Below are 17,824 nucleotides of genomic sequence, written 5' to 3'. Positions count from 1 at the left end.
AGACCGAGGATAGATATCGCGACACTGAAAAAGACAACGAGGTGCCATCAGTGTAACGAGGTAGGACATTGGAGACGCGAGTGTCCATATAATGTCGAGACGGGGGAATTAGAACCGGAGGAGGATGAGGTTCAAACCAGCATGATAAAGGGAACAGCAGTCCCAAAGGGAAAGTTTATCAAAGGGGGGACTCAGACTCCTCGAGCCCCATTCCCTCAACCGCCTCGAATTGCAAACGGAGGAAAAACCTATAGACAAATGCCACTGTTCGTAGGAGGAGAAGAATGCTACTACGTTGATCCCCTTACGGGACAACGAGTAAATAGGGAAGAAGACTGTACTCTAGGAGCAGCCCTGGAAGTAGATCAGAGAGGACCATACGTGGAAGCTGAAGTAGCTGGATGTCCTACGACCTTTTTGGTGGATACGGGGGCCACTCGATCCACTTTGAGATCAGCGGTAGTCCCAGGTCTGCCAATGTCGGGAGAGACGATTCAGGTGGTAGGAGTCGCAAACAGGAGAATGACGAATCCTCTGACAGAACCAGTGTCAGTGAAGATAGGAAATTACAGTGATGAACATCAGTTTGTGATTTGTGATTCTAGCCCTGTGTGTCTGTTAGGAAGAGATCTGTTGTGTAAACTAAACTGCACAATATATTGCACACCTGAAGGAGTAGAAGTGCAGACTAACAACGATGATGCCGATTTTAAGGTTGTAAACTCGCAGGAATGCGTGGAACTATATCCTACCTTAACTGTGGAGGAGCTTCCACAGGATTTGAAGGAGACTGTGTCAGCTGAGGTGTGGGATTTTACTGGAGAAGAAATAGGACTGATCAAAGGGGTAGAACCAGTAAAGATTATGGTAAAACCCAATGCCGAGTATCCAAGAACACCACAATATAAGTTGACACCGGAGACAATTGCAGGAATAAAGCCTGTGATTGAATCCATGATTAAACAGGGAATACTGAAGGAAATCGTGGGAAGTCCATGTAACTCCCGGATTATGGGTTTGCAGAAGCCTAGTGGGAAATACAGAATAGTGCAGGACCTTCGAAAGATAAATAATATCGTTGTTTCATGTTGTCCAGTGGTACCGAATCCATCAGTGATATTGTTTCAGATACCGTTCCAAGCTGAATGGTTCACAGTGATAGACTTGTGCCAGGCTTTCTTTTCAATTCCTTTAGATGAGGAGAGCCAGTATCTGTTCGCTTTTAAGCTGGAAAATCGCGTTTTAACATGGTGTCGTATTCCCCAGGGGTATACAGAAAGCCCATCGATTTTTAACCAGCTGTTGAAGAAAAATCTTGAAAGTCTAGTGCTGCCCAAGAACTCGGTTCTGGTCCAGTACATAGACGACCTACTTGTGGCGTCAGAAACTGAGGAAGCTTGCAAAACAGACACCATCACCTTGTTAAATCACTTGGCCGAGAACGGACACAAGGTGTCTCCAAGTAAATTGCAGTATTGTCTGACCGAAGTGCAATACTTGGGCCATAGGATTGAAAAGGGAAAACGGAAGGTGTCTCCAGACAGAATAGAGGCGATCATGAAAATGAACGCGCCTAAAACACAAAGAGAAGTCAGGATGTTTCTAGGCATGGTCGGTTATTGCCGGCAGTGGATAGCCAACTTTTCACTGAAGGCAAAACCGTTACTACAACTGACGCACAAAGAAGTGAGTGATCCGGTACCATGGGACAAAGATTGTTTGATGGCATTTTTGCAGCTGAGGGAGGACTTGTGTCGTGCCCCGGCTTTGGGAATGCCTGACTATGAAAAACCATTCTTGCTTTACTGCTGCGAGAGAGAAGGTTGCGCTTTAGCAGTTTTGGCCCAGATACATGGAAATGCGCGTAGACCAGTGGCGTATTTTTCGGCTACATTAGATCCAGTAGCCGCAGCGTTGCCCGGATGTCTAAAATCCGTTGCTGCAACGGGTGTCAGCATTGAAAGATGTGAAAATGTGGTTATGGGACATCAGTTAGTGGTGTACGTACCACATTCGGTAGAATTGTTAATCACCAGGACCAAGACTCAGCATCTGACGAATAGCAGGCTCACACGCTACGAGCAAGTCATATTGGCTGCTGAGAATGTGACCCTAAAGAGATGCTCTGTTTTGAATCCTGCTACTTTGATGCCACTTCCAAATGATATTGATGATGAAATTTGTACAGATCATGACTGCCTTGATGTGACTGAACTATGCACCAAACCGAGACCAGATATCGTAGATGAGCCATTGACTGACCCTGATGAAATTTTCTTTGTTGATGGTTCATGCGTAAGAGACGATATCGGTCAGCTGAGAGCAGCATATGCAGTTTGTACAATTACCAGAGTTGTGGAAGCCGCTTGCCTGGAAGGAGTACATTCCGCTCAGGTAGCTGAAATTATTGCTTTGACGCGTGCCTGTTTAGCAGGCAACAAAATTCGAGTCACCATATACACCGATAGCCAGTATGGTTTCGGGGTAGTTCACAACTACGGGCAGTTATGGTCTCAAAGAGGTTATATGACCTCCTCGGGTTCTCCAATTAGGAATGGAGAATTCGTGAGATTATTGTTAGAAGCATTACAAGGACCAACAGCTATCGCAGTTGTCAAATGTGCCGCGCACACAAAGAATGTAGATTTTGTGTCGCAAGGCAACCGTTATGCCGATGAAGTAGCACGTTATTGTACGGAACAGGGGTATTCTCACACCAATGTAAAAGTGGGGGGAATACAAGAAAGAACTGATTTGACTATGTTGTTAGACACTGTGGATACGTGGGACGAATTAAAGTGTGTTCAGGAAAATGCACCAGATGATGAGAAAAAGGGCTGGGAAACAGCTGGATGTACTAAAAGTGAAATGAATTTTTGGATTTCTGCAGATGGGAGAGCAGTTTTACCTAACGAACTTGTTAGTCCAATGGCAAGGAGATTGCATGGACCAGCACACATAGGTAGAGATGCTATGGTGAGAGTATTCAGACAAACGTGGTTTAATCCGAAGTTTAGAGTAGCCGCAGAAGCAGTATGTCAGCGTTGTGCGATCTGTCAGCAACTAAACGTAGGAAAGAGAACACCAGTCACGTTGAGTCACATAGGGAGGTCTGGGGGGCCTTTCAATAGAATGCAGCTGGATTTTATTGAAATGCCCAAATGCAATCGACTCAGATACGTCTTAGTGATTGTCTGTATATTTTCTAGATGGGTTGAAGCTTATCCTACACGTAGGTGCGATACACTCACAGTAGCAAAATTGTTGCTTAGAGAGTTAATACCGAGGTTTGGGGTGCCATCCTCTTTGGAATCGGACAGAGGAACTCATTTCAACAGCGAAATAGTGAAGATGCTATGTTCAGCCTTGAGCATCGACCAGAAGCTCCACTGTAGTTATCGACCAGAAGCTTCGGGGATTGTAGAGCAAATCAACAGCACGATTAAATCCAGACTTGCCAAAGTTTGTTCATCGACATCCCTGAGTTGGCCTGATGCACTTCCATTGGTTCTTATGAGCATACGTAGCACACCAGATAGAAGAACAGGTCTCTCTCCACACGAGGTGCTAATGGGGAGAGCTATGAGACTGCCATCGGTTCCGACTGCAGCATTGTTGAACATCACAGACGATTTGATCTTGGACTACTGCAAGGGACTATCTGATGCCATTCATTCTGTGTCCCTCCAGGTCCAGGCTGCAGAGGTTCCATCAGCACAAGACCTGTGCCATGACCTGTGTCCAGGGGACTGGGTCCTGGTAAAGAAGCATGTCAGGAAGAACTGTCTAGACGTGCGCTGGCGAGGACCATTTCAAGTCATACTAGTTACGAACACTGCAGTAAAGTGTGGAGGCTTGCCCAACTGGATACACGCCTCACACACCCGAAGAGTGCCAACACCTCTGGAAGAAACAGCTCCTCTCTCGGATGAAAATCCAGCAGAAAGCGGAGAAGCCACAGAGAGGGAAAGTCAAGCTGTAGAGGTGATTGTAGAGGCTGAACCTGTGTCGGAGCAGGCTGATGATGGTCAAGACACCAGTGAGACCGAAGCTGTCTCAGAAGAAGAAAGTAGCTGGGAATTCGAGTCAGACACCGAACAAGCTATAAGTGATCAAGAGACGAGTCCAAGAACAAGGAGCAGGAGGACAAGGAAGGGAGAAGCTAGTTGGCCGGAAAGAAGGAGAAGGTCAAGCTTGAGAGCAAATCCAGAGAGCACCCTTGTCCCGATCGCCGAAGATTCAGATCAAGAAGAAGAAGCTACGGATTCAGGTTCTGAGAGTCCGAGAAGATCAAGAAGGGTACGTGTGCCCTGCAGAAGGTACGCCACCCCAGAGTGGACTTATCTAGCAGATGTCTTGGGGACAGAGATCTGGGAGAGTGAGAGAAGTGCAAGTGACCAATCTCGATCCAATTGTGACGGTGGAGATATGGATGTTGACGCCTGGAATCGAGACTGAGGGGTTACTGACTTTCACACTTCCCATTCCCCTTTACCTAAGTCGGATCAAAGACCTAGTGCTAAATCGATTAGAGTTTCCGACTTTTGGTCATCAAATACCAGCACAAGAAGAAAAAGTCATTCGTTTGGAACTATTGGAATATGTTATTAAAGCTGCAGGTACGAGAATAATTGTAGATGCATAAAGACTTTTGTAATTAAGTTATAAAGAAGAAGATAACCTAGCGCCGAGTGGAAAGAAGAATAAAATTAGGGATTACATTTAGAGGACGGAGAAGGGTTAGGGTTGTCTGTTACTAAAGATAAAGAGACATTGTAGTGAAAAAGAGACTTTTGTTGATTAAGAGTGCTTCACAGACTGAGAACTGTTTGATAACATGGAGAACTGCAACCCAAACCGAAAAGCCAAATGCATAATAGGTACACTAATAGCAGTAGTAATTTTTCTTATTATTACAGTAGTTACCATATCATACATAGTAGGACATGCAAGTGTAAAGGAGACAACAGATGTAAAGCCTGTAACGACTTTGAAACCTGCTCTTGTTGGGAAGAAGGAGGAGAGCAATGTAATCCGTGAAAAGGCGTTACTGGCAAATGAAGCTCGTAGATTACATGTAGACGAGTCACAGGGAAATTTTAGATCAAATGCATATGCCAAACTATTGTATGAGTATATCGATGCCATGGAGGCCAAAGATTGTTATGTATGTATGCAATTGCCGGCTTCTGTAGATGAAGGTATCAGATATCATCATCTCCCACTGACATATGGGATAACATGTAGTTTATTGCTCAGTATATTTTATGGTAGAGAAGGGTTCGAGTACTACTTTTCAAATTATGATTCGGTACTGCCTGAAGTCCCGAATTATAAGCAAATGAATAAGTGGGACTATTATAAAAAGGAAGATAGATTGGCAAAATTCTTTCTTCCTTGGGATACATTAGATACTTCATATGCACGCAGAAATAATCTGACTTGCAAAGTGTCAGAGATAGAGAAGAAATTCATAGGACAAGTAGATGACAGATACAGGAGGCAGAAGATTCTAAAAATGTCAGGACAGTGGAAAACTGATTGGACCGAAGAAGAAAAAGCACACAAGAAGAAAGGTAGCAATGGTCCAATAGCTTTGGATAGAACGCAGAAAGGAAAGTTATGTTTAACTCGAAGCAAGACATATTATGAGAGTGTATTTGTAGGTGAAGTAAATTGCGAACATGCTTTTAGGTTAGAGTATTATACGAAAGATTTTATGAAAGAGATGCAAGCTATTCCTAATGTATATTTTGTATGTGGAAGAAATGCCTATGTAAAACTGCCTGACAATTGGTATGGTTCGTGTTATTTGGCAATTGTCTTCCCCAAAATATATCATGCGAAGGATTTAGAGGTCATAGAAGGAAAGGCTTCGATAAGAGCGAAAAGGGAAATAGGAGATGCTGAAATAGTTGGAGACATATTTGGAGCAATGTTTCCTATGTTAGGTTTGGTACTTAACGATGTTAAGATCAGGAGACTAGCTACAGTTGTGGATAGATTATCTGCAAGTACTGCAAGGTCATTGATGCTAGTAGAAGGAGAGATGCAGTCGATTAGAGCAATGGTTCTTCAGAACCGTCTTGCTTTAGATGTTCTGCTAGCAAAAGAGGGCGGAGTCTGCAAGGCTCTGAAGGTCCATGAATGTTGTACTTACATTCCAGACAATTCAAAACCACTTGAGAAAGTCATACAGAACATTACAGAGATACATCAAGAAATCGAAGATTTAACAAAAGTAAATGTTTGGGAAAAAGTAGGTCATGGAATGGGAAAAGTTGGAGATTGGTTTGCCAATCTAGGTAAAAGTATTGTGTGGTACATATTGAAACCTGTTTTAATAATATTGATTTGTATAATTACATTATTGGGGTTAGTGAGACTGTACAAATGGTATAGGACGAACCGGTTACAAAGGTCCATGAGAGAGCAAGAAAGGAGATTAGCTGCTTTACAAGATCAACAGTATAAAAGTTTAAGAGCTCTCGAAACGATAAAAAGAGGGAATCTTGTAACTAGTTCTGTGTAATGCAACATTCAAATTGCAATTTTAGTGATGACCCCTAGAGGTCATCAAAGGGGGGAACTGAGAGAGCGCAATTTGAATAAAAAGTATATCTATACCATATTCACAAGTATATCGCATAAACGTAGCACTTGTAGTATAAAATTAGCCGATGTAACCAATGTAGTAGGAAATGTATTTGTATTCACTTTAGATTAGAAGGCCCGTATACGTAGTGGGCTAATATAGAAATGTGTAGAAATGCTTAAGAACAACAGAACGTGCAAAACCAAAATAGATGTACGTATGTAATTATAAAACAGAGAAAGAAGATGAAATGCAGAGTGAAGAAATGTGCAGACTATATAGCACTATATAAGAATAAGAGTATAATGTTGTATTTTATGTAAGATGCATTCGCTATAATCAATGATTTGCTAAAATTCGATTATATATAAATGTGTGTTAAAGGTTATACTGTGTAGAAGAGTTTGTAGGAATGTTAGAAGAGTTTGGTCATGTGTGATTTTAACCTGACTGACCAAGGGTTCGCAGGAGTGTAGTCCGCTGTATGTAATTTAGTGGGCTCACAGGAATTGTGGATAGCCTTGATCTAAACGTGCGAGCCAAGAGTCAAAGGTCTTGTTAAATTTAAGGTGACAATGCTAGACGAAGTTTATGGCCTAAGTGAGATAAGAGACGCTTGGAATTTGGGTCTTGTTTAGAAATGACCGTTCACAGGACCAAATGAGGTTACGAACACAGTCGTAAAGAATAGAGTTCTGATGAAGTGATAGACTTTGCTCTGAAAGTGTCAACTGGAATGTCAATGAAGTCGCCAACAAGAAGATGAAGATGGCGTCTAAGAAGAAAGGTCAACTTAACGGACGACGCGAAGAGACGAAGCTATGGAAAGACCTAGAGAATGACATCATGTGAATGTGCATGTGGTGGGCGTCAAGGGGCGTTCCACCTATACTGTGATTGTGTATTTAGGGACAGCACCCAGGGGAGAAGTTAGCTCAGAGCAGATGGCCTGAAGACAAAGCACAAGAGCTCAGAGCGCAGAACAGAAGATCAGAGCGCAGATGGCCTGAGGCAAAGGCGAAGAGAGAAAGAGCAGAGCGCAAGAGAGCAGTAGGCCGAGGACCCTTAGAGAGCGGATGGGTAGGCAGAAAGGGTACTGCTTCTCGACATAAGTTACCATTAGAGGCTAAGAGAGTTTGAACTTCTTTGGAAGTCAAACTGCTGACACCTTTTTAGGGTAAAAGGAACTTGCAAAGTAGGGATGTCACCTAGCATAGAGTAGGGACAGATTTAACTTGTTTATTCTCTTTTTGTAGATGACGCAACGGAACCACTTTGTGTCTATGCTTTTTAATCTGTTGATTCTGGAATTGATATTAATTGTATTCTTTTGTAGACTTAGGTTCTTTAGGGAATTTATGTTCCTTTTAGTTCCTGTATATTTGTTGAATCTTATCCTGAGAGGATTGTATATGCACTTAATTATGATTTTATATTAAACTTTTTAAACTTTATCAGTCGTAAGTGGTTCTTCAGAGTTGCATCAGTCTATGGGGTTGATTTAACCTATGGGGGTTTGCCTTTTACTCAATGACAGAAAATAATCGATCCAAAATAGATGAATGAGATAGGTATCAAAGTGATCAGAAAAGACATCAAAATCTCATTCCCCGCATAAGTGTGGGTTAGGAACTCCATCCAATAATAGTAAAGACGTAACACAAATGAGGATCACAACGGGGTTCGAAACCACCCGTCGATTCTACACTTGATTGGACAAACAGATAAAAAGGAAAGAAAATGTTAATAGAAGTGTACCTCTCCCGAAACGAGTGGTTCGAATAAATTACCGCAAGTATAGCATCCCCAAAAAAAAAAATAGCTTATTGCAACCTGCAGATCTAGAAAAGGCTATTTATGGAAATGAAAATCTCCCAAGACTATTAGATAATTTCGCAAACCATCTGCCGCAGATAGGCTGCCTATATGTGGGTGAAATTGGCTGGAGGGCTGTTAAATAAGAATCCCTCTAAGGTAGAGTTCGTCAATCTGGGGGGCGTGACACCATCCCAGGGGGGGCGTGCACTCCACTCCAATCATACCTTTGTTTGGAGAACTCTGGTATGGCTGGAGGGGGGTGCGAGGGGAAATCGATGGGGCGCGACGTGCCCGTTCTTTTGTCTGGGCAACTCTCCCAGGAGGGGGTTAATTCACGGAGCTAACGGCTTCAGCTGCAGTGTGAGGTAAAGAGTCTCCTCTGCTAAAAACGAAAGCAAACAAACAGATAGCTTTCAGTTTTAGCAGAGGAGACCCCTTGCCTCCCACTGCAGCTGAAGCATTTCAGCTCTATGAATTAACCCCCTCCTGGGAGAGTTAGCTCTTCCCAGAAAGGAAAAGTTTCCATAGAAGTTTTAAGGCTGCCCAGGGCCCCAGCCTTTCAAAGGGGGTGGGAGTGAAGGGGGAGCAGGGGGGGGGGGATGAAAGACCCAGCTCTGTTCTACAGAGTCTTGCCCTCATGACCTTGAGTAATTTTTAAACACAATGTTGTAAATAGCGTTTTTCTATCATTCATATTTAATGTATAAAAGTCTATCACAGACATTTTGCAGACAAAATGTGTTATACAAGGAAGCCATCTTAGAGTCTGAGGGCTTGTGTTTTTGATATTTCAACATGAAAAGAGGCTGCTTCACAGATAGAAGATGCTGATTGAGAGCGATGGACAATAAGGTCAGACTGATGGATGTATGATGTTAGCACGCACACTTTTACCACGCATACCATTACCACGCATTTTTTACAACGCTATACCTTTACAACGCATAGTGCTTTGGGTGCTGGATAGTGAATAGTTTAATTTACTATTCCAACACCAGTCCCCGTGGACACTAGGGAAGGTTATTGGATAGTAAATTAACCTATTCACTAGCCATTCCCTAAGTCAGATCGCCTCAAAGCGCTATGCGTTGTAATGGTATGCGTTGTAACAGATGCGTGGTAATGGTAGTGCGTGCTAAAAGATGCGTGCTAACGGTTGTATACCCAGACCGATATATATATGATTGCTAAACCGCCCCCCTGATTCCCGCAACGGTCTCTGTGGAATCACTGAGAGTATTTTTGAGCTTGAAACAGCATCCGCCCAAGTTTCAGTAATAAAGATAATCAAGGGTTTCTGGGTTTCAACAAACAGATTAAAATCTAGGGCATGCTTAAAGAAGGACCTCGCATTGACTAGTGTGCATGCTAGCCCTGTATTCTATTGTGGCGGTGAGGGGTGGGCTCAGATGAATCGTGATTCGTGCAGCTGCACAGTTCCCTGGTTGAAGGTGGAGTGACAGTCATGAGGATCGCATAGCCTTGTATGCTGATGATGTTCTGCTCTATCTAGCAAACCCAGCGCGGAGCGGGCCCACTGCCTTCACCTCTTGCGAGGCTTTGAAGCGGCATCAGGTCTTTGGGTAGATCCCATTAAGTCAGTATTGGTGCCACTAGCCCCCTCCCGAGACTGTTTCGATTGGCAAGACACCATACCCATTGGCGTCTCTCCTTTAAATACCTAGGCATATGGGTCGCCTTGCACCCTGAGATGGCATGGTCCCTCAATATAGAGCCATGTTGTGGAAGGTTCTAGCGGCAGTCTGTTCCGCTAAACGTAATGGGATGTCTCACCCTCTACGAAATGATGGTGCTGCCCCGTTTCCTCCACATCTTTCAAAACGAGTTGCTCTCCCTCTCGTGGAGCTGGTTTCGATCCCAAGATAGGATTTCAGCCTCCTTCCTATGGCGTAGCTCGAGGGCCCGTATCGCGTTCACTTATTGTCAATGGGGTTTTTACGACAGCGGGTTAGGGATAGGTAACTTCTGGGAGACATGGATAGGCCCACTGGAAGATGACAACTGATGCGATGCCCTGATGACACCAAGAACTACTGCGATCTCTTCCAAGTTATGCCTGCTCCAGACCTACTAATTATATGGAGCCTATCTCTCCCCAGTTCAGATGTATCAGGCGAGACGTCTCCCCGACCCCTCTGGTCTTCGCTGTAGGGAGGCTCCAGCAGACTTCTATCATGTGGTTTGGCAATGCTCCCTAATCCAAAAGTACTGGTTTCAGGTGGTGAGAGAAATGACTGACTATATGGGATGGGCGGTCCTACTTTCCCCTTTAATGCTCCTGCTGGGTATCCTGGAGGGTTCTGGAGCCACGACAGCGGCCCGCTCCTTCTTGGGGACTGCCCTGGCAGTGGCCAAAGGTGATATCGCTGCCCGATGGAGACCATCTTCTCCACCCACTCTTACCCAGTGGCACCGGTGGATGGATTTGTGTGCCCTGCAGGAGAGGTCAGTGGACAAGGCAGGGGTTGCCCCCTTAAGCACAACAGAGAATGGAGGAAATGGCTGGGTCAATAACTGTATGGTTTTGTTTGAGGGCGAAGATGCTACAGCCAATGTTCTTGTCGCTTTACTGTGGGATACCTTGCCAACTCTGTGTAAATGCCTTGCAATTATATGATGTGACCTTCCTTGCTGTGCACAATTTGTGTTGTACTGCTCTTTTATGCATAAACTTAATAAAACCAGTTTATCAAAAATAAAAGATAGGCCTATGTTATCAATTTACATGCATTGTTGTCAGTTTCAGTCTTGGCACGACGAGACTCAGTGACCTGTCTTGGCACACACTGAGACTCAGGGATCAGTCAGTGACCTGTCTTGGCACACACTGAGACTCAGGGATCAGTCAGTGACCAATCTTGGCACACAGTGAGACTCATTGAGCAGTCTATGGACACACACTAAGACTCAGTGACTAGTCTTTGTACACACTGAGACTCAATAGCCATTCATGGAACACACTGTCTTTGGCACACACTGAGTAACAGTGACCAGTTTTGGCACACACTGAGACTCAGGGACTAGTCTTGGCACACACTGAGACTTAGGGATCAGTCAGTGATCAGTCTTGGCACACACTGAGGCTCAGTGACCAGTCTTGGAACATACTGTCTTTGGCACACACTGAGTATCAGTGACCAGTCTTAGCACACACTGAGACTCAGTGAAGAGTCTTGGCTCACGCTGAGACTCAGTGAAGAGGCTTGGCACACACTGAGACTCAGTGCCTAGTCTTGGCACAGAGGGAGACTCAATCACTAATCTTGGCATACACTGAGACTCGTTGGCGAGTCTTGGCACACACTGAGATTCGTTGGCGAGTCTTGGCACACACTAACACTCGTTGGCGAGTCTTGGCATACACTGACACTCGTTGGCGAGTCTTAGCACATATTGAGACTGAGTGAATAGTCTTTGGGCACACACTAAGGCTCAGTGAATGTTCTTGGCACACACTGAGACTCAATGACCAGTCTTGGCACACACCGAAACTCAGTGACTAGTCTTGGCACACACTGAGACACAGTGACTAGTCTTGGCACACACAGACTAGTCTTCACACACACAGAGACTCAGTGCCCATTCTTGGCACAGGGGGAGACTCAATAACTAATCTTGGCACACACTGAGGCGTGTTGGCGAGTCTTGGCACACACTGAGGCTCAGTGAATAGTCTTGGCACATACAGAGACTCAGTGAGCAGTCTTGGGGCACACACTGAGGCTCAGTGAATGTACATGGCACACACTGAGACCCAATGACCAGTCTTGGCACACACCGAAACTCAGTTACTAGTCTTGGCACACACTGAGACACAGTGACTAGTCTTGGCACACACTGAGACACAGTGACTAGTCTTGGCATACACTGAGACACAGTGACTAGTCTTGGCATACACTGAGACACAGTGACTAAACTTCACACACACGGAGACTCAGTGCCGAGTCTTGGCACAGGGGGAGACTCAATAACTTATCTTGGCACACACTGAGAATCGTTGGCAAGTCTTGGCACACACTGAGACTAGGTGAATAGTCTTGGCACACACAGAGACTCAGTGAGCAGTCTTGGGGCACACACTGAGGTTCAGTGAATGTTCATTGCACATACTGAGACTCGATGACCAGTCTTTGTACACACCGAGACCAAGTGGCCAGCCTTGGCACACACTGAGACTCAGTGACCAGTCTTAATGCATCCCAATATTCATTGCAATAACTTGACACTTATTAACTGAGGCTATTACAAGTTTTTCTATGATTTTGTACTCCAACTACAGGATAGTGATCCACTCCTAAATGAAAGTTAAATGCAGGATTCTGTGATTTCCTTTCCAGGTGGTCAAGAGATCCCTCGTGTACGGACGCAGGTGATAACCCTGGGAGTGATGGTTGCAGTCTCCACATTCATAAACATCATGCTCTACCGTCTGGGTAAGAAGCGTGGAGTTGACTTTCAGACTCCCTACGACCCCCAGTGACACGTGAAAGAGCCCCTTTGCCACTTACATGATTAGAAAAACTGCAGATGAAAAGAAATCAAAGGCCTTAATTCTACATTTGAACCAAAGGTTTACAGTTTGGTTGTCTGGCCTCAGCAGTGATGTCTGACTTAAAATCTTGCCTTAAACATTGGTTTATATTGTACTCACACAGGCATGAGGTGAATGAGTTATCCCATGAGAGTACTCACAGAGGCTGGGGTGAATGAGATATCCCATGAGAGTACTCACAGAGGCTGGGGGGAATGAGATATCCCATGAGAGTACTCACAGAGGCTTGGGGGACTCTCACAGAGGCTGGGGGGAATGAGATATCCCCTGAGAGTACTCACAGAGGCTGGGGTGAATGAGATATCCCATGAGAGTACCCACAGAGGCTGGGGTGAATGAGATATCCAAAAAGAGTGCTCACACAGGCTGGGGTGAATGAGATATCCAAAAAGAGTGCTCACACAGGCTGGGGTGAATAAGAGATCCAAAAAGAGTACTCACACAGGCTGGGGTGAATGAGATATCCCAAGAGAATTCTCTCAGAGGCTGGGGTGAATTAGATATCCCATGAGAGTACTCACAGAGGCTGGGGGAATGAGATATCCCATGAGAGTACCCACAGAGGCTGGGGTGAATGAGATAATCAAAAAGAGTACCCACAGAGGCTGGGGTGAATGAGATATCCCAAGAGAGTACTCACACAGGCTGGGGTGAATGAGATATCCCAAGAGAGTACTCACACAGGCTGGGGTGAATGAGATATCCCAGGAGAGTACTCACACAGGATGGGGGGAATGAGATATCCCAGGAGAGTACTCACACAGGATGGGGTGAATGAGACATCCAAAAACAGTACTCACACAGGCTGGGGTGAATGAGATATCCAAAAAGAGTGCTCACACAGGCTGGGGTGAATGAGATATCCAAAAAGAGTGCTCACACAGACTGGGGTGAATAAGAGATCCAAAAAGAGTACTCACACAGGCTGGGGTGAATGAGATATCCCAGGAGAATGCTCACACAGGCTGGGGTGAATGAGATATCCCAGGAGAGTAGTCACACAGGATCGGTGAATGAGATATCCCAGGAGAGTACTCACACAGGCATGGGGTGAATGAGATATCCCAAGAGAGTACTCACACAGGCTGAGGTGAATAAGACATCCCAGGAGAGTACTAACACAGACTGCGGCAACAGTACTATCCCAAGAGAGTACTCACAGAGGCTGGGGTGAATGAGATATCCAAGGAGAGTAGTCGCACAGGCTGGGGTGAATGACATATCCTAAGGGAGTACTCACAGAGGCTGGGATGAATGATATATCCCAGGAGAGTAATTGCACAGGCTGGGGTGAATGAGATATCCCAAGAGAGAACTAACACAACCTGGGGTGAATGAGATATCCCAAGAGAGTACTCACAGAGGCTGGGGGGAATGAGATATCCCAGGAGAGTACTCAGAGAGGCTGGGATGAATGAGATATCCCATGAGAGTACTCAGAGAGTCTGGGGGAATGAGATATCCCATGAGAGTAATCACAGAGTCTGGGGGAATGAGATATCCCATGAGAGTACTCACAGAGTCTGGGGGAATGAGATATCCCATGAGAGTACTCACAGAGGCTGGGGGAATGAGATATCCCATGAGAGTACCCACAGAGGCTGGGGTGAATGAGATAATCAAAAAGAGTACCCACAGAGGCTGGGGTGAATGAGATATCCCAAGAGAGCACTCACACAGGCTGGGGTGAATGAGATATCCCAAGAGAGTACTCACACAGGCTGGGGTGAATGAGATATCCCAGGAGAGTACTCACACAGGATGGGGGGAATGAGATATCCCAGGAGAGTACTCACACAGGATGGGGTGAATGAGACATCCAAAAACAGTACTCACACAGGCTGGGGTGAATGAGATATCCAAAAAGAGTGCTCACACAGGCTGGGGTGAATGAGATATCCAAAAAGAGTGCTCACACAGGCTGGGGTGAATAAGAGATCCAAAAAGAGTACTCACACAGGCTGGGGTGAATGAGATATCCCAGGAGAGTGCTCACACAGGCTGGGGTGAATGAGATATCCCAGGAGAGTAGTCACACAGGATCGGTGAATGAGATATCCCAGGAGAGTACTCACACAGGCATGGGGTGAATGAGATATCCCAAGAGAGTACTCACAGAGGCTGGGGTGAATGAGATATCCCAGAAGAATACTCTGAGAGGCTGGGGTGAATGAGATATCCAAGGAGAGTAGTCACACAGGCTGGGGTGAATGACATATCCTAAGGGAGTACTCACAGAGGTTGGGATGAATGAGATATCCCAGGAGAGTAGTTGCACAGGCTGGGGTGAATGAGATATCCCAAGAGAGAACTAACACAACCTGGGGTGAATGAGATATCCCAAGAGAGTACTCACAGAGGCTGGGGGGAATGAGATATCCCAGGAGAGTACTCATAGAGGCTGGGGTGAATGAAATATTCCAGCAGAGTACTCACAGAGGCTGGGATGAATGAGATATCCCTGGAGAGTGTTCGCACAGGCTGGGGTGAATGAGATATCCCAAGAGAGAACTCACACAGGCTGGGATGAATGAGATATCCCAGGAGAGTAGTCGCACAGGCTGGGGTGAATGACATATCCGAAGGGAGTACTCACAGAGGCTGGGATGAATGAGATATCCCAGGAGAGTAATTGCACAGGCTGGGGTGAATGAGATATCCCAAGAGAGAACTAACACAACCTGGGGTGAATGAGATATCCCAAGAGAGTACTCACAGAGGCTGGGGGGAATGAGATATCCCAGGAGAGTACTCAGAGAGGCTGGGATGAATGAGATATCCCATGAGAGTACTCAGAGAGTCTGGGGGAATGAGATATCCCATGAGAGTAATCACAGAGTCTGGGGGAATGAGATATCCCATGAGAGTACTCACAGAGTCTGGGGGAATGAGATATCCCATGAGAGTACTCACAGAGGCTGGGGGAATGAGATATCCCATGAGAGTACCCACAGAGGCTGGGGTGAATGAGATAATCAAAAAGAGTACCCACAGAGGCTGGGGTGAATGAGATATCCCAAGAGAGCACTCACACAGGCTGGGGTGAATGAGATATCCCAAGAGAGTACTCACACAGGCTGGGGTGAATGAGATATCCCAGGAGAGTACTCACACAGGATGGGGGGAATGAGATATCCCAGGAGAGTACTCACACAGGATGGGGTGAATGAGACATCCAAAAACAGTACTCACACAGGCTGGGGTGAATGAGATATCCAAAAAGAGTGCTCACACAGGCTGGGGTGAATGAGATATCCAAAAAGAGTGCTCACACAGGCTGGGGTGAATAAGAGATCCAAAAAGAGTACTCACACAGGCTGGGGTGAATGAGATATCCCAGGAGAGTGCTCACACAGGCTGGGGTGAATGAGATATCCCAGGAGAGTAGTCACACAGGATCGGTGAATGAGATATCCCAGGAGAGTACTCACACAGGCATGGGGTGAATGAGATATCCCAAGAGAGTACTCACAGAGGCTGGGGTGAATGAGATATCCCAGAAGAATAATCTGAGAGGCTGGGGTGAATGAGATATCCAAGGAGAGTAGTCACACAGGCTGGGGTGAATGACATATCCTAAGGGAGTACTCACAGAGGTTGGGATGAATGAGATATCCCAGGAGAGTAGTTGCGCAGGCTGGGGTGAATGAGATATCCCAAGAGAGAACTAACACAACCTGGGGTGAATGAGATATCCCAAGAGAGTACTCACAGAGGCTGGGGGGAATGAGATATCCCAGGAGAGTACTCATAGAGGCTGGGGTGAATGAAATATTCCAGCAGAGTACTCACAGAGGCTGGGATGAATGAGATATCCCTGGAGAGTATTCGCACAGGCTGGGGTGAATGAGATATCCCAAGAGAGAACTCACACAGGCTGGGATGAATGAGATATCCCAGGAGAGTACTCACACAAGCATGGGGTGAATGAGATATCCCATGCGAGTACTCACACAGGCTGGGGTGAATGAGATATCCCATGGGAGTACTCACAGACGCTGGGGTGAATGAGATATCCCAAGAGAGTACTCACACAGGATGGGGTGAATGAGATTTCCCATGAGAGTACTCACACAGGCTGGGGTGAATGAGACATCCCACTAGAGTACTCACACAGACTGGAGTGAATGAGATATCCCAAGATTACTCACAGAGGCTGGAGTGAATGAGACATCCCAGGAGAGTACTCACACAGACTGGGGTGAATGAGATATCCCAAGAGTACTCACAGAGGCTGGGGTGAATGAGATATCCCAGGAGAGTGCTCACACAGGCTGGGGTGAATGAGATATCCCAAGAGAATGGTTTTAGAGGCTGGGGTGAATGAGATATCCCAAAAGAGGACTCACACAGGCTGGGTGAATGAGATATCCCAGGAGAGTACTCACACAGGCTGGGGTGAATGAGATATCCCAGGAGAGGACTCACACAGGCTGGGTGAATGAGATATCCCAAGAGAGTAGTCACACAGGCTGGGGTGAATGAGATATCCCAAGAGTACTCACAGAGGCTGGGGTGAATGAGATATCCCAGGAGAGTACTTGCACAAGCTGGGGTGAATGAGACATCCCAGGAGAGTACTCACAGAGGCTGGGGTGGATGAGATATCCCAAGAGAGTACTAACAGAGGCTGGGGTGAATGAGATATCCCAAGAGTACTCACAGAGGCTGGGGTGAATGAGATATCTTAAGAGTACTCACAGAGGCTGGAGTGAATGAGATATCCCAAGAGAGTACTCACAGAGGCTGGGGTGAATGAGATATCCCAGGAGAGTACTCACACAGGATGGGGTGAATGAGATATTCCAGGAGAATACTCACACAGGCTGGGGTGAATG

At 45.8% G+C, this 17,824-nt stretch overlaps 1 protein-coding gene across 1 annotated transcript in view; it reads left to right on the top strand.

Annotated features, from left to right (window-relative positions):
* LOC147725658 (zinc-binding protein A33-like) overlaps positions 1-17,824 on the top strand; it is a 98,384-nt gene that overhangs the window by 14,564 nt on the left and 65,996 nt on the right. The window contains exon 2 of the mRNA XM_086964565.1: positions 12,772-12,867. Coding sequence (XP_086820691.1) covers positions 12,772-12,867 — 96 coding nt within the window. The remainder of the gene's footprint in view (positions 1-12,771; positions 12,868-17,824) is intronic.

Source organism: Lissotriton vulgaris, chromosome 3_2 (assembly GCF_964263255.1).
Source record: "Lissotriton vulgaris chromosome 3_2, aLisVul1.2, whole genome shotgun sequence".
Classification (NCBI taxonomy): domain Eukaryota; kingdom Metazoa; phylum Chordata; class Amphibia; order Caudata; family Salamandridae; genus Lissotriton; species Lissotriton vulgaris.
Note: the sequence above shows the minus strand (reverse complement) of the source record. Positions and strands in the feature narration are given on the sequence as shown.